At 45.0% G+C, this 27,491-nt stretch overlaps 1 protein-coding gene and 1 long non-coding RNA gene across 3 annotated transcripts; one reads left to right on the forward strand and one right to left on the reverse strand.

Moving 5' to 3' along the window:
• Positions 1-104: 104 nt before the first annotated feature.
• On the reverse strand, positions 105-27,387 carry TSPAN3 (tetraspanin 3). Of its 2 annotated transcripts, none has more exons than XM_083460805.1 (7): positions 27,208-27,387; positions 8,298-8,489; positions 7,817-7,891; positions 6,357-6,458; positions 5,613-5,765; positions 4,736-4,819; positions 105-998 (listed from the first exon to the last, which is right to left on the reverse strand). In XM_083460805.1, exons 1-7 carry the CDS (start codon positions 27,268-27,270, stop codon positions 906-908), a joined length of 762 nt encoding a protein of 253 aa, XP_083316931.1. In that variant the 5' UTR covers positions 27,271-27,387; the 3' UTR covers positions 105-905. The 2 variants fall into 2 exon arrangements, with proteins under 2 accessions (XP_083316931.1, XP_083316932.1); XM_083460806.1 differs by having other exon boundaries at positions 105-1,483; positions 27,208-27,383.
• Positions 19,407-24,002, forward strand: LOC310686752. Its single transcript, XR_014516091.1, has 3 exons — positions 19,407-21,061; positions 21,269-21,954; positions 22,566-24,002. It is a non-coding gene; the product is annotated as an uncharacterized lncRNA (long non-coding RNA).
• Positions 27,388-27,491: the final 104 nt, after the last annotated feature.

Below are 27,491 nucleotides of genomic sequence, written 5' to 3' on the forward strand. Positions count from 1 at the left end.
TTGGATATTATCCCCACAGGTACAAGTTGCCCCATCTTTTACATAAACAAAAAGCATAAATATCTTAAGAGTGAGGCATTGATAAAAAAAATGGTTAAGCATGATTTAGTTTGGAGAGGGATGTACAGACAATTTATTTAATCAGGTTTCCTATTTACATTTCACTTTCACATACTATTTTGCTACTCTACGATAACAATTCACTCAACACATCAACAGCCTTTTCATAGAAAAAAATGAAATATTCATTATAGAACAGTAGTGCATACATTATACTCCTGAAAAGCCAGCCTGTACTTTAACACACTAAAAGTTTGGAAGATTTGTTCATTTGAATTTAAGGTCAAGAGATGCACTCGTGTGATTCTAAAATTTTGGTTAGTAGTCATGTTGTCGTGTTCTGGACTTGACGTAATGCTCAACAAACACTGGTGACAGGCAAGCAGCAAAAAGGGGGGGTGGGGTGGGAAAGAAGGTGTTGCAAAATTAAGGTACCAGACTTCCCTCGTATAGACTTTGGCCAATTGCTCAGTGAAGATCGGAAGGACTCCACATACAAGAATCAAATCAGTACAACTTCTAGCAGTAACTTACCAAGTTTACCTTTGGCTTTTGTGCCAAGCTGCTCTCTTCCCCTAGTTAATGGCCTCAAAATAGTGTTTACTTGGTTACTATGATGTCTAGATATGTGGAAAGCTGGCTAAGGTAGTAGGGGGGTCACAGTAATATGGAGGTACCAAAAGCCAAGCCTTTGCCCATCACCAGTGAATGTGCCTGTCGTCCCAGTTTATGATACATGGACTTTCACCCAGTCAAAGCCAGCAAAGGAACTGCTGCAGTCGACTCAGGCAAGCCTCCTTCCGAAGTGGAGAAAATGGAGTTCAAGCTTAGGTTTGCAGCTTCTTCTATGCGTAGGTTCCTCCTGTGATGAGCAACTCGTAAGCAGGGTCCCGACTCCTCCTGCAGAGCACAATGCAGGCACACAGCATACCCAGCAGCTGCAGAGAAGAGGAGAAGGAAACTGAGAACACAGGAGCATTATTTGTACCAGGTACTGGCTTTCTGAAAGCTGCCTAGACACCACACAGATGCAATTCAAGCCATTCTGTTTCAGGAGGGTATTGCCAGACCTCTCCCTTCAAGCTACTTTCCATTGTGAAATCCCTCATTTGTTCTGTGTTTCATTCAGAATCAGAAGTGCTTGCTATTTGCAACTCCCTTTAGCACCAGAGGTTTTAGGAATCAACCCACCATGGGGGCTGCCATGAGTTGAAGAGGAGGGGGGGGGTGCCACCTGCACGCATATCTGGTTCTGGTACTCAGCAGGAACAGTTCAAATCTGTGGCTGTGACATATGCAGAACTCGGCACAGGCACACTAGGCATGTTTATCAATCACACAAGTGCCCTGACTCACAACAGGAGAAATGATATTCAGTGAGGCCTCATGGGGAAAACCGCTGTCATTGGTTGCCATGTGTTTTCTGTAGGGAAAGTTCAAGTATAATAATAATAATACCTTTATTGTCAATGTACAACCTGTGTACAATGAAATTAACCGAGCCTCCCCCCCCATACACTCAATCTCCTTGCTCTCTGTGTGCTTGTCGTACAACACACCAACCCCAAAAGTCAGTTGCAGCATATTATTTTCCATTCAGCAGCCTAACAGCCCATGAATAGAAACTTTTTTAGCCTGTTGGTACGACTGATTATTCCTGCCAAGCTAGCAGTTCGAAAGCACGTCAAAGTGCAAGTAGATAAATAGGTACTGCTCCGGCAGGAAGGTAAATGGTGTTTCCGTGCGCTGCTCTGGTTCGCCAGAAGCGGCTTAGTCCTGCTGGCCACATGACCCGGAAGCTGTACGCTGGCTCCCCCGGCCAGTAAAGGGAGAGGAGCACCGCAACCCCAGAGTCATCTGCGACTGGACTTAACGGTCAGGGGTCCCTTTACCTTTACAACTGATTATCCTTCTATATCTCCTGCCCGAGGGCAGAAGATTAAAGAGGTGCTGGCTGGGGTGTGAATCATCCCTGAGAATTTTTCTTGCTCTCCTAAGGCAACGACCCCTTGCAATATCGTCTAGCGGGCTCAGGGGACAGTCCATGCTATCATGTGCTGTGTTCACCACCCTCTATAAAGACTTTCTGTCCGTGGTACCAATGTACCACACTGTGATACAATATGAGAGGACACTTTCCATTGTGGACCAGTAGGAGGAGGTCATCAATTGTTGTTTAACATTGTTCTTTCGCAAGAACCTGAGGAAATGGAGTCTCTGTTGGGCCTTCCTAACCACCTGAGTTATATTGTTTTTCCAAGTGAGGTCTTCACTAAGGTAAACTCCCAGGAATTTAAAGGAAGAGACTCTCTCCACACAACCCTCCAATATACAACGCGGCTAGTTCCCCTCTCTTCCTCCGAAAGTCCAACACCATCTCCTTTGTCTTGATAATATTTAGGTGCAAGTTATTCTCTAGGTACCATGTAGATACTTTTTGAACCTCCCTCCTGTACACTGATTCATCTCCACCTGTAATTAGACCAATTATGGTAGTATCATCTGCAAACTTAATAATTGCAGTGGATGGATCAGATGAAATACAGTCATATGTATACAACGATTACAGGTAGGGACTCAGCACACATCCCTGTGGGGTGCCAGTGCTGAGCTTCAGGGAGGTAGATGTAACAGGCCCAATCCTCACTGTTTTGTGTCCGATCCCTCAGAAAGTCTTTAATCCAGTCACAGATGGTAGAAGAAAGGTCTAGTTCCATCAGCCTTTTGTTAAGAATGGATGGTATTAAAAGCCGAGCTATAATCAATAAACAACATTGTAACATAATTCCCCGGTCTCTCCAGATGACTTGCCGCAAGGTGAAAGGCTGTAGCTATGGCATCATCTGTTGACCTGTTTCTCCTATTGGTGAACTGATGTTTATCAAAATCCAGTGGGAAACATGTCCTAAGGTCTTGAAGGACCAATCTCTCAAAGCATTTCATCACTACAGGTGTCAATGCAATAGGTCTGTAGTCATTTAGGCAGTTAGTTGCTGTTTTCTTTGGGACTGGGACAATGGTGGCTGCTTTCAAACATGATAGAACACAAGCCGTTTGCAGAGAGATGTTAAAAATCCTTGTCAGGACCCCTGCTAGTGGATCGGCACAGTTTTTTACCACTATCCCCAGCACCCCATCTGGACCATCAGCTTTACTGGGATTCACCGCCCCCATTGCAGCTTTCACTTGATGGTCATATGGAATAAGTGGCTGAGAGTTTGTAGGCTGGCAGGCAGGAGCTAGGATACCTGATCTTTTTACCTCATAGCGGGCAAAGATGTTCAGCTCCTCTGCCAACAAATCATCAGCCTTAACAGTGTTCCTCGTATTGCCTTTGTAGTTGGTTAGATGCTGCAGTCCCTGCCACACTTGTTTCCTGGTGTTATCAGCTAGGGCAATTCTCCACCCTAAGCTTATATTGTTGTTTTGCCGCCTTAATGCCTTTCCTGAGCTTTGTTCTTGCCCCTCTGTATATATCTATGTTCCCTGCCTTGAAGGCAGTATCCCGAGCTTTCAGGAGTGACCTTACTTCAGCAGTCACCCAGGGTTTGCAGTTCCCATAGACTCTGATGCACCTCTCTGTTGTTACATTATTGGTGCACACTTTAAGAAAGTACAGCATCTGTGTATCTGTGCAGATCTTGATGTTCAAACACACTCAAGTATTTAGTAGTGTTTGGCACCCTGACTACAGCTTTTATAAAATTTCACTGGAGATCAGTTTCCTCTCAAACATAACATGCTAAAATGGTACATCTAAAATTGTCGCAAAGAGGGTAAAGGTTCAAACTTCTGATTTGTGTTGATGCCTTTTCAGCATGAACCACCACCAGGTAAATTGGACTCAAGGAAAGTGCTTATCTGCTTGTCTGCTTGATAAGCCAGATTCAAAATTCTCCCTCTGGGTCATCTGAATATGTGGGCGGAGCTGCTCACTTGTCAATTACCTGATGTCAGGTAACTCTTCCTTTGCAGCCCAGCTTGAACTGAAGCAGAGGCTGCCAAGAAAAATCTTTGAAAGAATATCTCTTGCAAAGGAAAAATGAAGACCACTTGGTGTGGTCCCGATTCTCCCTGTTCCCACACCTGGTGTCAGATGGATGTGGTTTAATGAAAACCAGGCCACATGGGAAGGCCTGGTGGGAGGAGAATCAACTGCAAACACCCTTTCCCTGCCTAGCTTCTTGGAACAGCTTGTGATGGACAAGGACATAGGTGAGAGAATAATCCTTCTGGCATCGTACTCCCCGCCCCCAGCAGGGATGGGACTGTGCCAACAGGCAAAGCCTCTTTGCTTGCCGGCATACTTCAATCTGTTCCGGAACTGGATGTTTAACCAGCCAGTTTTAGGAAGGGCACATTGCATAGTCCCATGTGCAATATCACTTTTGTCAATACTTCAGGACTAGTTGTTCTGTGCAGATGTTTGTGTGCTTAGTTCAACACACTGTTTAACCAGTCTTTGAAGAAACAGTGTGTTGGGAATTCCAGAAATGCCCATATTGAGATGAGGCCATTTAAGAACCATCATGTATGGAGACAGAATGATATTTGAGGGGTTTTTTTGCCTGGTAAACCTGGTCAGAACAATACAGAGAAAACGGGAAAGCTTTGTAAAAATCTCTGTAGGAGATGGAGAACACAAACATCAAAAGTTATATATTTTAAGTCTTACCTGAATGGCAGCAAATGCCAGAGCTGCCCAAATAACATACATCATGATCTCTTGTAGTTTCTTTACAACCAAAGCCTCACATCCCTTAAGGAAAAAGAACAAGCCAGTGGTGCTGTTAGCGGTAGTGTTTCTCTTCTAAAATGCTTATGCTACGTTCTGGGACACCCCTCTCCTCAATCCAAACTCTTTGCCGTCTGTTAGATTTATGAAGCTTAGAAAACTGCAGATTGTGTGTACTGCTCTCTCTGCCCTCCAGTGTCCTCTGTACTCTTGCCAGGCAAAAGGGAACCCTTGGCTGTTCTAAGCATTAACCAGAAAGGCAAGAAACAAACAGCTGTCCTCAAGCCCTTGCTTACAGTTGCTGCCTTAGAAGAGGGCTGAGATGCACTGCCTGCAACAGCAAGTCTTGGCACTTGCGCTTCTCCACGGAACCCTTTTAAGGATGGCGCTGCTGGTGTCATCCTTTTCTACACTGTGATAACCTGGGTTTTATAGCATTTTGTTTTAGTGTATGAGGACTCGCATACAAATCACTTGGGTGAAAACACAGTGCAAAACCCTTACAGAAGTGTTATCACACACCTGAATTTTCCAAGAGAAAATAAAAAGATGCATATGGGGGGGGGGGGTTCATAGGTTCTAATGGAACCATAGGTCCCAATTAAGGTATTTGCTAGCCAATATGTAATAGTCAGCAGGCTATGGCAGACAAAATACGAGACTTAGACCAGGGTACCATTTAGGTTCAGAGCCACCTTTGCCTTGCTGGCTGGGTGGCCTTGCATCAAGTCCGCCCGCGCACCCCCAGCCTAGCCTACCTCACAGAGTGGCTCCTTTTCCTTGCAAATTTTGCAGCTTAAGCAAAAGAGCTATTCACCTCGGCATAAAGGTCTGTGGGGTGAGTCAAACTTCCTGTGCAATTGCTGCTGGTGGCTTTACAGCAGCTGAGAGGGACACTGTTGTTTTTCGTTTCTTTGAACCAGTTTGTGGTCTCCCAGTCACTGTAGTTGTGGATCCCACAGCAGCGCAGCTGCAAAGAAGGAGAGAAAGGGTGAAAAATTCCCTCAGTGAATCAAATTGTGCTCACTAAAAAGGGATACATATTTAGCAAAGCATAAAGATCTGTGGGGCGAGACAGCATGCCCCAGGATTCCTCTGCTTACTTCATAAAGAAAGAATCCTATCTCAAAAGATGAGCAGCGATTGGGTACCTTCCAACTAACATACTTCAGCACATAAAGCATGTGTGAACAATACACCTGCACCTTTCTACGTGAGCAACATCATGCACAGAGTGCCTCCAGCTGCTTCCAGGCCAGAGACTTGGGCCAGTTCTCACTGAGGCGGTACGCCTGGGCTTCCCCAGATCAGGCTACAGGCAGGAGCTTGTGATGAAATGCTGCTCCACACTCAAAATTTCCTTCTGCACAGAAAGCAAAATGCCTGCAAGAACTAAAACAGAAGACCCCTTCTGACAGCATCCTCCCTAGCATTGTTGGCAAGGGAAAAGAGGAACACTATCTTATAGAAAGCAACAAGCCAGGAGCTGTAAATGTGGACTTCTTCCCTTTTCAGGAAGCAGGGCAGTGCTTGCCTTGACAGTGTTTACATTGGCTCTCACCTGCCTCTGCACATAATCAATGGCACGGCTCGCAGCATCCGGGTTAGTTCCATTATACATGTCATACACCTTCTTAATACTGTGGTCGACTTCAGCCTCCACCTATTAAAACAAACAAGTGCAAGTTCTTTTCTAAAGTTTCCCATTTAGAGGCCTGCTGAGCCCCCATTCCCTCTATGAGTCTCTTGATCAGTGTGTACAGTTCTAGTTCCCTGATGCATCGCTTAGGGGCCCTCACCTTCTGAAGCAAGGCAGGTGGTGACTTTGGGCTTTTCTCACACACAAGACGGCTATTGCCATAGGAAGAGCAAGACTGCTGTACCTTGAATGCAACACCCAAGCTGGAAGCAACTGTATTTGCTTGTATTGCTCTGACTCATCATTTGGAAATGGTGGCCTCTACCAGCCTTGCCCAACCTGGGTCTGATCAGATGCTTTGAACTACAACTCTGACCATCCTGCTCCATTGAGCCATGCTGGCAGGGGGCTGAACGGAATTCAAAACAGCTGGAGGGCAAAGACTTCAAGCTGATTGGCTGGCTGGTTCTCACTACTTGGTCAAAGCCTGATCTAAGTGGGCCCCCAAATGGGGCAAAGATGGGTTGAAGACTAATGGATGAAGGCAAACAGCAGCCTTCTAGTGCGGAAGCTGGTATGTCTGCAACCCTCGTGCATTTTCTGGTCTCCTTCGCTTCTACCCTCCCTCAATCAAGGGAAAAGCTTTGAGAAATTTATAAAACTGAAATCTACTAATTAACTGAGGTGGTCCCTTTCAACTGAACAATTCCATGATTTTATGATTTACTTAAAAACATTTATAAACACTTAATATTGAAAAAATACCTAAGTGGTGTAGAATAACAAAGAATACCAGTAAACAAAAACGCAACTGAAAGCTCACAAAACAACAGTACACAAACATATTAAACAGTAAGCATCTCACCATAAAAAACTGCAGAGACCAGTAAGAGGCCCCGCAACAAGAAACAAACGATGTACGATGTTAAAAAACACATTTTAATACTGTACATTTGTTAAAAATTAATCCAGCTCTTTGAAATTAGTGAAATTTCTGTGGGTCTAGTTCAGTGTTAACCCTGGGGTTTTTGTTTTTAGAAATTTCTACAAAGGCAGAATAGAATGCCATAAGAATAGCAGCTGGGCATACAGTAGTAACTTCCTGGATAGCTCAGCAGGTTAGAGCGTGGTACTGATAACGCCAAGGTTGAAGGATTCTGTTAGTTACAGTCATCCAAATTCTTTGCTTACTACCTTATTTTTCTCTAGCTTTTTATCTCTTTGAAATTTTAAAATACTTCTCTTAGCATGTGCCCACTTTATTTTTACATCTATAATTCCATTCCAATAGCCTCCAGCAATTTTACTTATCAGGAATACAATGCTACAGAATCCTAAGCACAGATAACCACAATACTTAGCACTTAAGAAGAGACAACTACCTTTGCTCTGTAGATATAGCCCAGAACAACCACCACAACTTCAGTGATAAAAACCAACAGAAGGATGATCACAAACTGCAAGAAAAAACATGTTATGTTGGCAACTTACAGTTTTGTGAAGATATAACTATGCTATTTATAGCTTACACCCAGATAATCTAATAAAGTCCTTCGGTAATGGTGAATGCACTCAATACCCATTGTGTTAAAGAGTCTCAACTCTACCGGTAATTTGAGGAAGCAAACACCATTTCAAAAACATCAAAATGGTCAAGTTCAGCACACAGCTTCTTTAGACAAGGTACACTAAGCTTAGGAAGCTGACTCAGCATTCCAAATGGTGCATTTCAAGAAGCAATTATTTTATGATAAAGACAGGTAGCATTTACAGCAACCATTAGGCTCCAAAACACACTGGCAGTTCTGAGGAAACGCTTGCCAGTGTGTCAAACAGAAAACCCTTTCCAAACATCAGACTTACTGTAGCGAGTCCACAGCGGCTTTCCCGGATCGTGGCACAACAGCCAATCAAACCAATGATAAAGAGAAGTGTCCCCACTGCTATGATAACCACTGCAGGGATGAGTGTATAAACATCTTCAAAGAAGTGATCGTAGTCATCGTATGTGATGAAGACATAGGCTCCCACGTAGCACAAGATGCCAGCTGCTGCCTGGAAAGCAAAGGGAGGTAAGATCATAATTCCTTTTAGCCTCACACTTGGGTTGTGTGTATTTGTGCAAACACACAACAAATATACAAATATTTCATGGGGTGATTTCTTTACAGGTTATGCTGTAGCTCAGTAATACCAAACTAAATGCAGCATTATGCAAATCTATGGTTGCAATCATAACCACTTAGTACAAGCTACTGGTTAAGCATGAACCGCAGGAAACTTCAGCATGAGATGCTATTAATTGCCTCACACACAAAGCTTCTACTAAGGATTGAGGTGCTAAGCATTACATCCCTGACAATTAACGACCTACTTTCTAGCAGATGGGAAATGCACCAACTCCTTCCCCTCTCAACTTGAGGAACTGATATTCCTCAATCCCAGAAACCAGAAAAGCTACGTTATATATTATTCACTGCGACTGCACTGAAGGTCATTGCCAACTCAAGCTGCTGATTGTGCTAATAGCGCAAAATTATTTCCACTTCCAACTGTTGGAACGTTCAGGGTGGCAGGAGAGGATATATTGTTTATTAACATCCTTGCTAACTTGCGCTAGCAAGTTCCTTTACACAGCAGCAAACTTGTTGCAAACTTGTTTGAGTTTCTTGACAATACGCAATTCGATCTGGCCTGTCCAGATTGAAATGTGTTCTAATATTTTCCTGGTAAAACCCCTTGAATCCCTCCTAAAAGAATAAAGACACCAGTGTCTTATTCATAATTAACAAAAAGAAAGTTTACTCACGATCAGGCAAAGCACAGTGTGATCCCTGAAGGCAGGCTTTAGGCTTAAAGTTACAAACTTATACTAACAGGTTTATCCCATAAGGGTTGACCTAGTGACTGCAGTTAGCAGTCCGGCAGTTCACAGGACGAAAGGAAGATGGAAAAGAGAGAGGTGGCTGCATGACTTGGCCTTTTCTTGGGTCTGGAAAGGTCACACCCACCTACTAGATGCATGAAAAGAAGGATGCTCCAGGCCAGGAGGAACAGGAAGTTTCAACTGGCTGGGCCAAACATTCCCTTGCATGTCCACTCTAGCAAAACAAGGAATGTTGTATTTGACTGCTCCCAGTGGATGACATCCCACACCAACACCAGCAGCATTAATGCTGGTGAATGTTTTTCTAACCTCCATGCACATAAAGAGGTGCTCTCACATAGCCTCAGGTAGAGTGGGTTAAGTTCCACAAATCAATTGCACAGGATCACACCATAGGTCCCAAGTCTGATCCTACATGGGATATTCATCAAGCAGTTAACATTCTTCAGGACATGTGCTAGAAAAACTCCATTATATCTGCTGCTTTCAATTTACAGCACTAGAGCTGTCACCTGCAACGTCTGGCTTCAGTGTAAGCAACTTTGCCGGATGTCTCCAAATCTATGTTCTTGAGGACAACTAGGATTGTCTACCTGAAAGGAATGTTAGAAACTGGGAGAGAACAGCTATTTGCCACACGGCTCCTGGAACCTAGGCTACGGCCACAAAAAACATAAGTGGCTAATTGCCTTTTCTTCACAGTTCAGCAACACTTTATATTTGTTTTTTTGAAATGCATGAACTAATTCACAATTCACATCAGTGACACACTTTTAATATCACGTTTAAAAACAATTCTTAATTGGACACCACAAACATAAATGGGGCTCAGACCCTGTAAAAATGGCCAAAACCGTAAGTCATTTGAATAATTAATATTTACAAATTCCAACATATGTGTGTGTGTAGATAAATATTTAGATATCTAATATGTGCCCTTTTACCCTAGCTTTAATAATCTCTCTCTCTCTCTCTCTTACACACACAGCTTTAGCCATTGAGGTCCCCATTTATGCACACTTTACTTGGGAGGAAACCCCACTGAACTGTAGGGATTTACTTGCAAGTAGAAGGCAGCCTCCAGATCAGGATTGGAAACAACCCTTTTCTTTTTCCAAATGGTACCCAAATTGCTTCTTTTGTTTCTTATAAATTGTATTTATTGTATTACAGTTTGAATTCCATAAAATTATACAGTGTACCTCGGGTTACATACGCTTCAGGATGAGAACAGAAATCGTGCAGCGGCGGCGCAGTGGCAGCAGGAAGCCCCATTAGCTAAAGTGGTGCTTCAGGTTAAGAACAGTTTCAGGTTAAGAACAGACCTCCAGAATGAATTAAGTACTTAACCTGAGGTACCACTGTACTCCTCTCCCCCTCCCTTCTTTTTTGTCTTGGGCTCCCTGGTCCATTAGCATCTGTGCCTGGTTTTGTGGAGATTTTTGGAGTGCTTTTATTGGCTGCCTTTTCATTTTCAATTGATTGGGACTTTAGACTTTTGGGTCTGTGATTCATTCCCTCTGCCTCAGGGAAAGAAAGGGTGGGAGTATGAGGCAGACGCCCGCCTGTTTTGGAGCCTCCCTTAAGATGAGAGAGAAATGCAAAACCAAACAGGCAGGCAGGCAGGCAGTGCTACTATAGAGAGAGATAGATTGTGTGTGTGTGTGTGTGTGTGTGTGTGTGTGTGCGCGCGCACACACACACACACACACACACACACACACACACACACACACAGAGGCTGCTCTTTTTCTCTTCCTTACACACAAAAACACACACACACCAAGCAAGCAGACACACAGTTGCTGCTCAGGGGCCCGATTACTCCTCCTCCTCCTCCTCTCCCTCTCCTCCGCCCTCCTTTCAGGGTGTCCCTACAGAATCTGCTGCTGCAGCAGACAAGCCCATTCCTCTGGCAGGTTCAAGGAAGGAGTTTCACAAGAGGGAGCAGGACTGGCGTCCGTTTCAGTGGATGTGAGTGAGGGGATACGGAGCCAAAGGGACAGCCCACGTGGAAGCCCCCTCATGGCCGGAGCTGCGAGCTGCTCTTCCCTACCATCTCCTCTTGCCTGGGCTAAGATAATAAATAATAATAATAATAATAATAATACCGCAGCTCCTCTCTGCTTCCACCAGGCAGCCACCCCATCCGGCCAGCCACGCGGCTGGGGGGGGGGGCTCCTCAGCTTGAAGTTTCACACCGGCCCCCTTCACGACGCCCAAGCAGTCCTTCTGAAGGAAGCAGGGTGGGGTTCAGGTGGCACTGCAGCCAGAAAAGAATGAAGTTTCTCTGCTTCTCACAGACTGGTTGGAGAAGTCAGGCGCAAATCAAGCGACCAGAAATCTTGGCTGAGTCTCATTAGAACGGTTCCCAGGCAGCCTGGTTAATTTCAAACACTGCCTGAAAGCGGGAATTGTGGAGACGGGCCTGTCCTGGATTATAAACCACCATATCACCATTAACTACCAATGCAAAGATCCACTGTGGGCAGTGTTAGAAATCACCCTGGCGCCAGGCGTGTTTCGTGACTGGCACAGGGCCAATTGCAACCATATGGCGATCTCTGGATGCCAGGCTACAGAAAACAGGAGGATCTGAAATATTTCCCTTGCAGTTTGAATTTATTTTATTCTGGATTGTTTTATTTTATATTTTAATGTGTTTCAAACCGCTTTGAGATATGTTCTTTAAAATATAAAGTGGAATAATAATAATAATAATAATAATAATAATAATAATAATTCCACTGCAAAAAGGGTGCCTAGACATTCTGTGGTGGCAACCGTAATCTAGGGCTAAAGTTCTAAGCAAAAGTGCAAGATGGAGACAGGCTGGCCCCAAATATGGAGAATGGATGTTCCCCACTGGTGCCCATTTGCAAGGGACACACATCTGTCTTTACATCTGTCCCATGAACTTAGTTCCCTCCACCATCTTGGCTCTCCTGCAAGCTACCCTGTAGTTCCCTAATGCCGGCTCCTCCAGGCCCCTGAAAACTCAGCTGTTGCTGATGCTGTTTGCTTCCAAGTGTCTAGTTCTCTGCATTGCTACTACAGATTACTGCAGTGTTGCTCCAGAAAAGAAGTACAAGGGCTATAGGAACCTCCCAACACTTGCATCCTGCCATCAGAAGGAAGCTTAACATCCAGCTGCCCAAGTCTCCCCAAAATGTAAACTAGGCAGGCAAAAGGTTCATTTAAATCTCAGTCTAATTTATTAAAACAGATAGGGAGACCATTGTGTTGAGTGATAAAGAACCAAATGAAACCACAAGCCTGAAATCTTATTATGCTAATGTTTTTATGTGGCACAAGCACTATAATCTTATTGCAAGATACTATCCTTGCATAATGTGAATCTGAATTAACGCTGCTCAGTATGTGCTACTATTACACCTCAGCTGTACCGAATGGTACTTAATTTCAAAAAGCATTGACTAGATGACCCTTGTGGTCCCTTCCAATAAGTGACAGAAACAGAGATATGAAAGCTAGGAGCTAAACGGCACCTTAACCCGAGGTTATGGGCACAACAGAATGTCTAGGTACATTTTTTAAATAACAAGAATACAAAGCTGAAAACGAATGAACTGCAGCTAAAATATTATGTTCATTTTTCACATGTCCTTCCCCTGCCCCCCCCCCATATATTCTTAAGAGGGTCTCTTCTCTAGTCTTCAGAGAGTAGCTGGAAGTGGGGAGGCAGAAAAAGGTCCCCCTTTCCTTCCACTCTGCAGTTTTAATTTGAAATCATAGGCGCAGTGCTGCACCCAGAGCTCAGAAACGGCTCGCGCCAATGAAATTCCATGTCACAAAACACGACTAGAACAAGGGAGTTTTGAACACTGCTTCCAACTCTACGATTTGGTGATTCTATCTCAGACAGTATGCTTCTGATTTGCCACAGGCAGATTTGTACTATTTCACACAAAACATTTTTACCGTCGTAATCACACATCCACAGACCGCTTAAAAACAGGAGACTGAGAACCAAATTCACAAACAGAAAGGAACATTTCTCACTTGGACAGCACAGGCTTTGCATGCAAAGATTTCCAGGTTCAATCACCTCCATTTCCCACTTAGAAATCTCAGGTCATGGGTGATGGGAAGGACCTCTGCCTGAGACCCTGGAAAAGTGAAGCCATGTGGAGCAAATAACAGCTGGCTTGGTATAAGGATCTTAGTATAAGCTTGCCTAAACTAACAGCCCCCCCCCTTTACTCCCCCAGATGAAAGAACTTTGTGTTGGCCTAGTGTGGGGCACCAAGGAGAGCTTGGCTGTCTGGCTGGTGTACAGACCACCTAGCACACCAGCAGTCACCCTGTCAGGCCTGTTGGATGTGGTGGCAGGCTGGGCCTTGGAGTTCCCTAACCTATTGGTTTTGGGGGACTTCAACGTCCATGTTGATGCCACCCCCTCCTCACGGGCTCTGGACCTGGTGTCTTCCATGGCGACACTAGGGCTCTCCCAGTTTGTTTCAGGTGCCACACACCAAGCAGGCCACACACTGGATTTGATTTTTGGTGCAGGTATAGATGTGATCATGTCCTCACTTGTGGAAGTGCCATGGTCTGATCACTACACTCTAAAAGCCAGGATTGACTTCCTGCCCCCACCCTGCTTGGGTGGCAAGCCTATTTGGGCTCGCCCGTGAAGGCTGATGGATCCTGATGGATTTCATCAGGCTTTGCGGGACCCTGCTCCACCTGAAGGCTCACTAAATGAGCTTGTCGAGAACTGGAATAACCGGCTCTCGGCAGCCATCAATGCGATCACACCTAAGCGCTCTCTGCGACCCCGCTCAAACTGGGCCCCCTGGTTTACCGAGGAGCTCCAGAAAATGAAGCAGGACCTCAGATGGCTAGAGCGAGTTTGGCGGTGTGCTCGCGACGGAGCCTCAAGAACATATTTTAGATGTCAGTGAAAGCTGCAAAGACATTTTACTTCTCAGCTTCCATTGCATCCGCTAGCTCTCGCCCCGCTCAACTATTTAGAATAATTAGGTCTTTAACAACCCTAGAGGAACAGCCAAATTTAAATACAAATTTGAGCCATAGCTGTGAGGCATTTGCAAGCTTTTTTGCAGAGAAAGTCTTGCTGCTCCGCCATGACCTCCCTGCCAATTTGGATACAATAATAGAACTGGAGGCTCCTCAACTGTCCTCAGGTCCAGTATTGGACCACTTTGATTGGATACGCCCTGCCGATGTAGACAGATTCTGCCGAACTGGAAGGCCCACCACTTGCCCCTTGACCTGTGCCCGTCCTGGCTCATTAGAGCGTGTCCAGATGAGGTGCAGGCTCCCCTGGTCAGTCCCTTGGCACGGGGACTTTCCCAGGGGAGTTGAAGGAAGCAGTGGTGCGTCCGTTCTTAAAGAAAACATCTCTAGATCCTTTAGATCTATCCAATTACCACCCAGTTTCAAATCTTCCGTACCCGGGTAAGGTAATTGAGAGACTGGTTGCTGAACAGCTTGGTAGGTTTCTGGATGAAACATCGGCTCTGGACCCATTTCAGTCCGGCTTTCGCCATGGTTACGGGACTGAGACGGTGCTGGTTGCCCTAACAGATGATCTTCGTAGACAGCTAGATCGAGGCAGGTTGGGACTGCTGATTCTTTTAGATTTGTCAGCAGCCTTCAGCATGGTCGATCACAAGCTTTTAGACCATAGCTTTGCCGATGTGGGGATTCAGGGCACAGTCAGACAATGGCTGCGCTCCTTTATCTTAGTTTGGGGACCTAGGGTGGACCTAGGGAGGGAGTTGTCGCCAAGGTACTCCTTGGTGTGTGGAGTCCCACAGGGCGCAACCCTTTCTCTGATGCTTTTCAACATCTTTATGTGCCCCCTTGCCCAGAATGTCCGGAGCTTTGGGCTGGGTTGTCATCAATATGATGACACCCAGCTTTATCTGTTAATGGATGGCTGCCCTGACTCGGCCCCGGACACACTGACCAGATGCTTGGAAAGCTGTGGCTGGATGGCTGTGTGGGAGCTGGTTGAAGTTAAATCCTTCGAAGACAGAAGACTTCTGGCTGGGTCAGGACAACATGGGGTTGGGGGGCCAACTCCCATCTCTTGCAGGGGCTCAATTAATGCCAGCACCTTCTGTCAAGAGCTTGGGTGTAACCTTTGACACCTCCCTTTCCATGGAGGTGCAGGTTGCAGCCACAGAAAAGGTGGCATTTTTCCATCTCCGCTGCATTAAACAGTTGGTCCCTTACCTTTCTCGCCCTGATCTGGCCACAGTGATCCATGTGACTGTCACCTCCAGGCTTGATTATTGTAACTCGCTCTACATGGGGCTGCCCTTGAAGCTGACCCAGAAACTCCAGCGGGTGCAGAATGCCGCAGCGAGGCTCCTTACGGGGTCCTTGCCGCAGGACCACATTCATCCAGTGCTTTACTAGCTGCACTGGCTCCTGGTGGAGTACAGGGTCAGGTTTAAGGTGCTGGTTTTGACCTATAAAGGCCTAAGCGGCCTAGGACCCATGTACCTACTGGACCGCCTCTCCTGGTATTCACTGCGGAGGACCTTAAGGTCCACAAATGACAACACTTTGGAGGTCCCAAGTCGCAAGGTGGTTAGATTGGTCTCAACTGGGGCCAGGGCCTTTTCAGTACTCGCCCTGACTTGGTGGGACGCTCTGTCCCAAGAGACTAGGGCCCTGCGGGACTTGGCATCTTTCGGCAGGGCCTGCAAGACAGAGCTGTTCCGTCTGGCCTTTGGTTTGGACTCAGTCTGACCCTTATGTTTTCCCTCCCCTTACGGTTTTGATCCATGGGCTACTTTTAAAATGAGGCTGCATTTTAAATTGCATATAAACCTGTATTTTAAATTGTTTTGTTGTTGTCCCCCCCATTATGTTTTTATTGTAATTTTACTGGTGTTAGCGGCCCTGAGCCCGGCTCTGGCCGGGTATATGTTGTTGTTATTATTATTATTATTAAATAGCAGGCTCTTGGAAGGGAGCTGAATTAATTTATCTGCTACCACCAACTGTCTGGAGAGCCACCCATAGATGCTAATGGGCAGGAGACTCTGCACAGGGAACGGCACGCCAAGGTACGTTGGGCCAAGACCATGTAGGGGTTTGCAGGCAGCAGCCTGCATCTCAAACTGAGCCTGGAAAATGACTGGCAGCCTAAAATATACCAGCGCAAACACATTTGCGATCTTGGCAACAATCCAAATCTTAAAATAGGTAGAGAAGATTATGGCACAGCAGCATCTACGTAGGCCATATTGGACCATGTACCAGATTACAATTCATTATCCATTAATTAAAAGACGCCTGCTTCTTGGGAGAAAAGCGATGACAAACCTAGACAGCATCTTAAAAAGCAGAGACATCACCTTGCCAACAAAGGTCCGTATAGTTAAAGCCATGGTTTTCCCAGTAGTGATGTATGGAAGTGAGAGCTGGACCATAAAGAAGGCTGATCGCCGAAGAATTGATGCTTTTGAATTCTGGTGCTGGAGGAGACTCTTGAGAGTCCCATGGACTGCAAGAAGATCAAACACACCCATTCTTAAGGAAATCAGCCCTGAGTGCTCACTGGAAGGACAGATCCTGAATCTGAGACTCTAATACTTTGGCCACCTCATGAGAAGAGAAGACTCCCTGGAAAAGACCCTGATGTTGGGAAAGACGGAGGGCACAAGGAGAAGGGGACAACAGAGGACGAGATGGTTGGATAGTGTTCTCGAAGCTACCAGCATGAGTTTGACCAAACTGCGGGAGGCAGTGGAAGACAGAAGTGCCTGGCGTGCTCTGGTCTATGGGGTCACGAAGAGTCGGACACGACTAAACGACTAAACAACAACAACATATCCGAGTTTCTAACACTGCCAGGCCCCATGATGCCAATCAGAGGGTTGAGTTTGCACAAGAGAAGATCAAGCATTTTGAAGACTTCGGAAAACCCACTGAACACTGCACGGCACACACAGGGCAAGACACTGCCTGTCCCACCAACAGTCTGACTCAACGTAAGGCAGCTTCCTATGTGTGGTGCAGCTGTTAGTGTTGAGCTACGACTAGGAAGATCCCAGTTGACATTTCCAGGCAGACATGAAGCTCATGGGCGATTGGGGTCACTCATAACCGCAGTTTACTCACAGGATTGTGACAAAAGAAGGCATGGGAGTGGAGACTAGGAAAGAGAGAGCGAGAACCATGGAGCTATCCTGGGATCCTTGGAGAAAGGGCAATCATGTCGCCCTCTGGTATAGAGTCAAAATATAAGGTGATATCCAATATTGGTCACCCTCAGAACAGTTCCACTGATTTTGTCAAGTCTACTCCAGGACAAACACATGGAATATCACCCAAAGACTAGTTTGAAGCCCAACTGGAATGGATCAAGATAATCCACCTCAGCCTGGAACACCAAGAGCAGAGTGGCAAAAGGCAATCTTAAGAACAAAGAGAGTCCGATGAATCTGACCCAAAGGGTGCATCGGCTCTCCCCTCCTTTTTCATAGCAACCAGCACTTCTGGGACACTCAGAAAATGAAGGAACCAGCTCTCCCCTCCTGTCTAATATTCAGAGGTTCCATTTGGCCATCATAGTTAATAGTTACTGATGTATCCATGCTTCTTTAATGTGCTCTTAAAACCCCCATACATAAACCAGCCTATTCTGTGGCACATTCTATGGCAGCATATGCCACAGGTTATTAAGCAATGCATAAAGAGCCTATAACTGCCTGTGGTTCTCCGAAGTCTAGCAAGTGTTTTAAGAAGAAGCCTAGGTTACAGTCGCAACAACACAATGTCTAGGCACTCTTTTTTAAAAAATAAAAATAAAACAAGATCACAGAGCTGAAAATGAATTGTGAATATTGCCAGCACAATAAAAATTTAAAAGTGCAATGTGGTGTTTTCCCACTTTTTTGCTGCTGTTTTGATTCCCTTGGGTTATTTCAGGTGTGGCCTTTTGAAAAATGGAAGCAAACAACCATTCCAAAATCATACTGAACTTCAATGAAAGTTTAGCAAAAGTAGCTACTCCTGTCCCAACATCAGGAGCAGAAATAAGCAAAAAGCGACTAGGCTTATCAAATATCGTACACCAATCTTTTTAAAAAATAAATACTGTAAAATCCATTCAAATCTGTTTTAGAATAGTTGACACAATCTCTTATAATACTGTTTGGCTGGGCTCTATTTCCTAATACAAACTTCAAATAACTTTTAAGTTTCCTTGGCAGCTGCTCATGCCCCCAAGCAAGAACAGCAGCAACAGCAGCCACACGCCCAAGGCATTTATCTATTTAATTCAGACATGCATATCTAGCTTTTTTAATCCAACGGGTTCACAAGTTAGTTTACAACTGAACTGAACCAAAAACCTCCAGCAAAACTACCAAATAAACAAGTATCAATAAAACCAGGACCACAAAACAGCAGCAGCAAAGCACCTTGTTGTTGATAAAAAACCAAGGTAAAGAAAGTCATTTTAACCCAGTGCTAACATGTCAAAAGGAAGGGTGCCAGACAAGCCTTTCTGAGGAGGAAATTCTAAAGATGGGAACCAACCCATAATACAATTGAAAGGAAAGGTTGCTCCTTATGGGAAGAGTATTTATTGGATTCATGGGCTATATAACTCCCAACCACAAAACAGGCAGCTAATTGACTGGTGTTCCAACCATACATTGAGCTACCTGCCAAAGCCCCACCATAGCTATTTTAGATTGGGTCCATACATGGCTATCGAAGTTGTTTAACAAATGCCACAGTCATAATGCCAGTCAAGTATGCGTTTGACTCAAGTTAATGCAACTGTGCAATGTTTGTAGAAATCATTTCGAACGCATTTATTTTTTTAAATCAGTATGGCAAAATCAGTGTCACACCACGTTGTTCTGCTCTGTCCCACACCAGCTGAAAGAAACACGTAATCACACTGGCCAGAAACCAGGGAAACTTCCGAATGAGGCATCCAAACATGCAGAATTAAAGGGCTTTTATTTAAAGAAAAAAGCAATACCTGTTCCAAGTAGAGCAGATGTTAGAAACAAAGTCGTCACACACATTTGGGGAGTCTTTCATGTTATCTCCTAAGAAGTCAAACGGCAATCTGAAGTCAATTAAAATACCACAATATATTATTTCCAATCCAACAGGGAAGACTCATATCTCTGAAATACAATGGTATCTCTGGTTCCAAACTTAATTCGTTCCGGAGGTCCGCTCTTAACCTGAAACCCGTTCTTAACCTGAGGTACCACTTTAGCTAATGGCGCCTCCCGCTGCCGCACGATTTCTGTTCTCATCCCGGGGCAAAGTTCTTAACCTGAGGTACTACTTCTGGGTTAGCGGAGTCTGTAACCCGAAGTGTTTGTAACCCGAGGTACCACTGTACCACCATTCCTTTTGATAGGCTATGGCTTGAGCAAAGGTATCTACTTTCTCCCATTCACAGAAACCTCAATGTCCCTGAACTACCAGGAGAGAACTTGATCTCTGCACTCATCGCCCAGAAACACTCATCCATCCATCAAACCTGATCATAGTTATTAATGGTTCTTCAAGGGTAACAATGTTAAGTGTGTTTGCATGAGGAAATCCCAAGCGAGTGTTTAGCTGCACCTTCATTAAACATGCAGGGATTCAGTTACCAGTACAAGTACTTGTGTCCATGGAGATTCCCTTAAGTATCTGAAAGAGAGGCCTGCTTCTAGACTGACTGCGCAGAAGGAAAAGAAAGGGCTCACCAGGAGATCACGGAACCATTTGTAAGGCAGCTGCAAAACTCGCAGAGCACACAGGGTCTATCCCAGCACAGCATTTCTGCTCTTCAGAAAAAATGCATGCACAGCATCACTGAAACACAGTTGTGTTAGAGAGAACACAAGGATATTGTCATGCTTTTTAATTTTAAACTTACAAATCAAGTAGGTAATGAAGGTGGCTGCAGACTACGAATGTTTGCTTCATTTATGCCACTGTAGCACAAGTCTGACATCTTGTTGTTTTATTGGGATGAATCTCTAATAATGGGGTCCCTTAGCGGCATTTACACAAGGAAACACTCTTGAGTGGACATAGCCTCCACAAAGGGGGAGGGGGAGGATGGTGCTAACATTAATCTTTCAATGTTTTAAGATATTAATTCTCAAATTGTGGATATCAAAAGGAAGGTCTGCAAAATGCATTAACATTTACATAGTTATTTTGCCATGGTAATTGTGGCATCTCAAGTATGCCCAACCTTTAATGTATCAAGATTTTGAAGACTCAGCTGTACAGGCAGTCCTGCAAAAAACGGTATCTTGTGAAAGGAGTGTTCATAAGCATGTTGCTGGAGAGGCGCTATTCAAAAATAATTAGGTTGCAATCCCAATTCCATATGCCTGAAAGTAAGCCCTTTTGGTTGCAGTAGGATCTATTTCTGTGTATAAATGGTTAGGATTGTGCTGTTAGGCCTGTTCTTCCAAGAATTTTGATATAATAGACTATTAATTTTGATATAATAGTACTGTGGTTGCAGTACTTGCTGAAAATGAAACAACGTATTTGGCACAGAGAGGGGGAGGAGAGAGATTGAAATTGTGTGTTTGTGTGTGTGTTTGTCTACACTCATACACCCCAGTATTTACAAATACTTATGGATGGCCACTATTGCTGAGGCTGAACCCCATTTATTTTTGTGGTGTCCAATTAACAATTGCTATTAAATTACTATTACAAATGTGATATTACAAATGTGTCACTGATGTGAACTGTGTATAGTGGTACCTCGGGTTAAGTGCTTAATTCCTTCTGGAGGTCTGTTCTTAACCTGAAACTGTTCTTAACCTGAAGCACCACTTTAGCTAATGGGGCCTCCTGCTGCCGCTGCGCTGCCAGAGCACAATTTCTGTTCTCATCCTGAAGCAAAGTTCTTAACCCGAGGTACTATTTCTGGGTTAGCGGAGTCTGTAACCTGAAGCTATGCAACCCGAGGTACCACTGTATTAGTTCACGTGTATTTTTTTAAAAAAATTACTGTAATTGGTAAAATGTGTGACTGAATTGTAAAATATATTAACGTCAACAATATACAAAAAGCATTTTTTGCTTTGTAATCTTAAAGGAGGAAAAGGTGACTAGACATTTCAATGTTGCATCTGTAACGTAGATTTAAGGGGCATCTGGTCAATAGAGCTGCTGACCACTGATGGTTCGTGGAAAGCAGTTTGGGAATGCCTGTTGTAGGCACTGCAACCACTGATGCAGCCTGGGCTTCAAATTACGTCCACGCATGTACATTGAATACATTTCTCACCATATAAAGGTTGTCAATACTAAGAGACAAGCCCCATTCTCATCTCTTGACTGAAATCCAGTTCAAAACTATAGCAGTTGTTGTTTTGTAAAAAGCATCACAAAACAGAAATGCCCTGCTGGAACACTGTCCAGCGTGCCATTTCCACTAGTAAGTCAACCAGATGTCCTAGGAAGGATATAAAGGCAAAAGCCCTCTTCTGCTATTATGTCCCAAGAACTGGTATTCAAAGTCATACATCTCTGACCCAAGATTACCAGAATCAGATGGAACAGTTATCATTTGCAAATGCATTTTGCCCTTTAAAGAACTGCTTTCTCCACAGAGGAGCTGCAAAAAAAATGTAGCTGGTCAAGGGAGCCAGTAACCAGACACTGGAGAGACCTGTCAGGAGTAAGCATGGACCAATGGTACCAAATAGTATGGGAAACAGCCCTACTAGAAAAATTAACTAATAAACTGAAACTGACACGGGGACAAACAGAAGAAGACGCCTTCACCCCGGTATGGCTCCCCTTTATCACAAACACAGCCCAACAGGACAATGACAATAATCCACCAACAGCATACAAATCAATATGGCTAACCTGATCCAAAACACCCACCCACCTCACTCACACACGAAAACAAAGATCACCACAGCCAATCACAAGCAAACAATCACACCCTAGGCCAACCCCAACCTCTCTCACCACCAAAGGAACACAAGTGAACAGCACAAGCAACGCTGACACCAAACTCTACATACATTAAGCATAATAGAAACACCGCTACCCGACCCCACCCCCATCCATCTCCCCTCCCCTCCACCCCCTTTCTTTTTTTCTTCTTTTTTCTTCTTCTCCCCCTAATGTCTCAACAAATGAAACGGATTTGTAAAAATGTTACATGGGGAAAAAATACGAGGCATTACACTTACACTGTAAAACAAGAAAACCCTTAATAAAGTATTTTTTAAAAGGGGGGGGGGGAGCCAGGAACTCAAAAAGGTTGAAAACCTCTGGCTTAGTATTGAAAAAAACTCCCAATGAGTGGCAAGAGGAAATTGGGGGGGGGGGGGAGGGAAGAATGGGAAAGAAAGGTAAGCAGGACAACAATGGCCTCATTCTCTTCCGTTCACTTTGTAACCTGAGCTGGCTCTTCAGCACTACCAGCTTCCTTGATCTGCGTAAGAACAATGCAGCCCACAGCAAGCTTCTTCCCAGATGAAGTTACACCCAGTTCAAGGCTGCCATGAAAGAAAAGGTGCCCAGCAAGATCCCAAGAGAAACAGCATGCTCCAGGTCAACAGAAACTGATGCGCATCTAAGCCACTGTGAGCCACTTGTTCTGCCTTAGGAGCTCACTGCTCTCAAGTGGTGTTCACATTACACTTGTTCAGTTTTGAAGAGGAGGAGAGAACATTAGCTGTAGTTCTCAAGTTTCAATCTTAGTAATAATTCATAGGCTCAGGTACTAATCAATCTTATTTGGTGCACCTATGCAGCACTACACTGAACCCAGACAGGAGCCAAGCTAAACTAGTATACACGCAACAGCTATTAAGGAATGTGCTGCAATTGTTCTGTACAACGGAACACCTTTGAGAGCTGTATGGTAGAAAAGCTGCCAAGAAAACAATTTTTTAAAATCTGCAGAGAACTTCCAACTGTCTGTTCTGTAATGCTCTGGTGTGTTTTTACATTTTTTAATCAAATTTGTTAAATAGCAATATCTTAATAGCTACACATATTAAACCATGGTGAGATAGATATAAAACATCTAAGGATGCACTGGTTGACCAAGGGCTAGGGGAGTAAGTGTGTCCCTATTCTGTACTAAATGTGCCCCTGTGAAAATTTAATAAGAACATACAAAGCAGGGTATCTCTTTGTCAGAGAGGCCAACCACAAACCGGGCATGAAGGCGATTGCCCTTTCTTACTTTTGCCCACCCCTCCTCTTGCAAACTGTATCCTGCACACCTGCCTCTAAACAAGAGGGTTCCATTTGCCTCCAGTACAGAAAGTGCTCTCTTCCTCCACTCATTTGCCAAATCGCCTTCTAAAGCCATCCCATCATGCTGTGGTAATAAATTCCATATGAATTGTGGGAAGTGTTTTCTATTGTCTTTACTAACCCAACTCTATTGCCTATTAATTTGACAAGCTCCAATTCTTGTATATAAAAGAGGCACCATCTCCAGTTAAAATAGCAGATGAATTTCCTAATTTCCCCTAGCCTGTGATGAAAAAAACCTAGCATGTTTCCACTGTCATTTTTCAGACTACAGTAGTTTCTCCTAGTTGCAGAGAAAAATGGACTTGAATACCAGAAACCCTCCTGAAATATACAGTGACTTTTTTGTCAATATCGGAGCTGCTACTCCAAGGCAGCTGAGGCCACCTATGCCTTCGCCTCCCCAGAGTCTTAGAATTACCGTATTTTTCGCTCTATAACACGCACCTGACCATAACACGCACATCGTTTTTAGAGGAGGAAAAAACATTCTGAATGAAACAGTGGATGTATCATTTTTGTGCTTCATGCTGTGGCCACAGACATGTGATCTGATGGTGAATTTCGGGTGACCCAATGCAAAAATCCTGAGAATTCCTGTGGATCCATGCTTTGTAACCACGTTTTTGCACCATTGCAGCCCCAGGCAACAGTGGGTGCGTGATTTTTTTGGTGCAGGCTGTAGCCATGGACATGCTATGTGATCTGATGGTGAATTTGGGGTGACCCAATGCAAAGATCCTGAGGATCCATATGGATCTATGCTTTGTAACCACATTTTAAGTGGGGAGCGAAGGAAAAACAAAGAAGGGACATGAGAGGGGTGTGCAGAGAAGCAGCTGGCTAAGAATGCAGGAGAGGGATTTAACGGGAGGGAGGAAAGAAAGGCAAAAGTTTCTCCCCGCCCAAGCCAGCCATCTCTCTCTCTCTCTCTCTCTCCCCCTCCCCCCCTCTCCCTCTCCCCCAGCAACACCGGAGCACAGAGAGGAACTCTGCTTTCCCCTCTGCTTGCCTGCAGGGGAGGGGCTTTCCCTGCTCTTTGTTCCGTTTCAGCAAACACAGCAACGAAACAGAGAGGGTGGGCAGTAAGACCCTGAGGCAGAATGCAAGAAAGCAGCCACTTCTTTTCAGGTTTCCCTTCTCCGTGAAGCGCGATTTGATTTTTGCCTGATTTTTCGGCTCCAGGGACCACACATTCGCTCAATAACACGCACAGACATTTCCCCTTCCTTTTTAGGAGAAAAAATATGCGTGTTATAGAGGGGGAAATACTGTACCTATCGACAACAGCTTTAACTCAAATGTTTTTACAAAACAACAGGTAGTTTGAAATGCAACATTTCCCACTAGCTCTAAATTGATACAGGCCAAGTTATTTGTATCCTTCGCTTACAGATTTTCTGAAATTCCCAGAGAACTGAACAATGCGCCTAGCTCAGCAGCAATATTGCCTTCAGAGCAAGACTAACTTGGAAACAATGGATGAGCCATCCCTTCTCATCACCGTATAATAGTGTCCACTGTATCCCATACATCTTTCAAAATCCTGCCTTCTAGAGAAGCACATTGCTCGGCACTTTAAGCACACAATGGTCTGATTGAAATCTTTTATAAGGCACAGTTTTTAAAAAGCCTTGCATTTGCCTCAGTGTTCGAAACCAACCAGGCACCTTCGGCGACTCAGGAAAGCCCCCTTGGAACCAAGCGGAGATTTTCTGTTGCAAGGTTTCTGCGGCTGGGCATTCCCTCCCCAGAAAGCCTTTTTACATGCTGAAGAGACTTTATTGTGAACACAATTGGCTAAGTGTGTGAGTGTGTGACACATACATACATATATATACACACCACCCGAGTATTTACAAATACTTATGGTGGACCACTATTGCTGAGGCTGAGCCCCATTTATGTTTGCGGCGTCCAATTAAGAATTGCTCTTAAAAATGTGATATTAACAATGTGTCACTGATATGAATTGTGTTCAGGTGTTTCAAAAACATTGAAAGTGCTCCCACATCTGGGGGGGGGGGATGGCAACTACCCATTCTATTTTTGCTCCTGTAACCCAGGTTCCAGGAGGCAAATAGCTTTTCTGTTCCAGTTTCTAACACTGGTTTGCTTACTTTTCTAGTCTTTAAATTATAGCTTGGTTTATTTTGACTTTTTTACTTGTATTTCTTTAATTCTACTTTTCCCTTGTATACAAAATCACCTCTATGATCTAAAAACAGCTGTAGCACAAATGTTTCCGTCTGCAACTATATTTCTGCTGCTGCAAACTACTGTACCCTAATCTTATCTGGGACATTTGATGAAGAAGGATCATTGTCCAGTGGCAGGGCACCCAATTTTCATGCAGAGCGTCCCAGATTCAATCCCTGGCATCTCCAGGTAAGGCCAGGAGTGTGTGTGTGTATTCGTACAAATAGCACAATATTTTTTTCCTTTGAACTGGAAAATTTTCTGATGTCCTAGACTAGTGTGTGATCTAATGTAGCATGATTATTTTACTTTTATTTGGTAAACAAAACTAAAAACTTTGAAACTGCCTAATGTTGTATTTTTTTATTGGCATCTGTTCATACTGCCATACCAAAACAAGTAGAAGAAAATCAGGAAAAACTTCCTGAGAGCTGCCAAAGAAACATGCCACATAACACTGAGAGGACTAGAAGTGGGTAACAACTGAACTGTAGAAGTACTATTTATAGCAATGTTATTTTTGCTTATTAATATAGTATTACCGCATTCCAGAGCCTTTTTTTTCAAACAGCTGGCATAATGAATCTGACATTACAGTAATTTGAACTCCAGCCCACTGGCGCGTGAAGGTTATACTGTACATGCCATCATGTTCTTCAATTGTATTCCCTTAAGTTAGGTTATGCTGATCTCATGTCTTCCTTCCCATCTCTCCATCTTCTAGAGGTATTTTTTTCTAAACTGCACACATCACCTTAATATTGACAACAGCCCCTCCCCCCCAAAAAAGTCTGAGCTCAGCTGGATATAAATTTAAATGAGGGGGAATAAAAATTTGGCACAATCCATTTATGTAAGCAGAACACGGGGCCAGTCTTGAAAATTGCGCACGCTTTGTGCCCGACCTAATCCTGAATGCCACCCCTAAATGCCACCCCCGTACATGGTCCTGGTTGGGGGCAGACCCCCTTCCCGCACAGCGCCGGGTTGGATCTTCCCAGCTCTGGCGAAGGAGGAAGCAAACGGGGCGGGACCTCAGCGGGGTCCACACACGCCTCTTCCTCCGGCCCCCGGCTGACCAGGCCCGCCTGCGGAGGCGGCCTTGGATGTTTCCCTAACCCAGCCACTCTTCCAAGGAGCGAAAAGGGTGGGAAGAGACGCTGAGGCCCAGCGCATCCCTCCCCGCCCCGGAGGGAAGGGGCTGTCCCGGGCGGCCCTTGCAGGGCCCGCCTTCCCAACCGGACGAGCCGCCTCCGTCTCCCGCGACCGGACGAGAAAGAGCCGCGTCCCTCGGGGATCCCTCGCCATTCAGGCCCCGCGTGCGCAGCGTCCACACGTGCAGTTTATATCCGTGTCGGAACAGGGCGGGGAGCGGCCCTCCCCCCTCGCGCGGCGGCGCCTCCTCACCCAGAAGATGAGGTTGAGGAAGACGAGGACGGTCTTGGAGGACGTGATCCCGCACTGCCCCATGGCCGCCGGCGCCTTCGCCTTCGCCTCCGCCGCCGCCGCCGCCTCCTCTCCTTCCTCGCCTCTCGCGACTGGGCTCCCTGCGCCACGTGGCTCCGCCCCTTTGTGACGCCATGGCGGCGGCGAGGAGGGCGAGGCTCGCCGAGGCTTAAGATGGCGCCGCCCGCGTCACGTGACGCCGGAGGGCCTCTAAGATGGCCGCCGGCCTGCTTCGGCGGGGGGCG

This window comes from Podarcis liolepis, assembly GCF_965112155.1.
Source record: "Podarcis liolepis genome assembly, chromosome: 9".
Lineage (NCBI taxonomy): Eukaryota > Metazoa > Chordata > Lepidosauria > Squamata > Lacertidae > Podarcis > Podarcis liolepis.

What these genes read in the sequence shown, in the direction of transcription:
- TSPAN3 (XM_083460805.1), bottom strand. Translation starts at nt 27,270, where the DNA reads ATGGGGCAGTGCGGGATCACGTCCTCCAAGACCGTCCTCGTCTTCCTC. An exon ending in GCCGCTGTGGACTCGCTACA is followed by an intron (nt 7,892 to 8,297) that starts GTAAGTCTGATG and finishes TTTTTCTTGCAG; the next exon opens with TTTGTGATCATCCTTCTGTT. An exon ending in TGGCATTTGCTGCCATTCAG is followed by an intron (nt 999 to 4,735) that starts GTAAGACTTAAA and finishes TCTTCTCTGCAG; the next exon opens with CTGCTGGGTATGCTGTGTGC.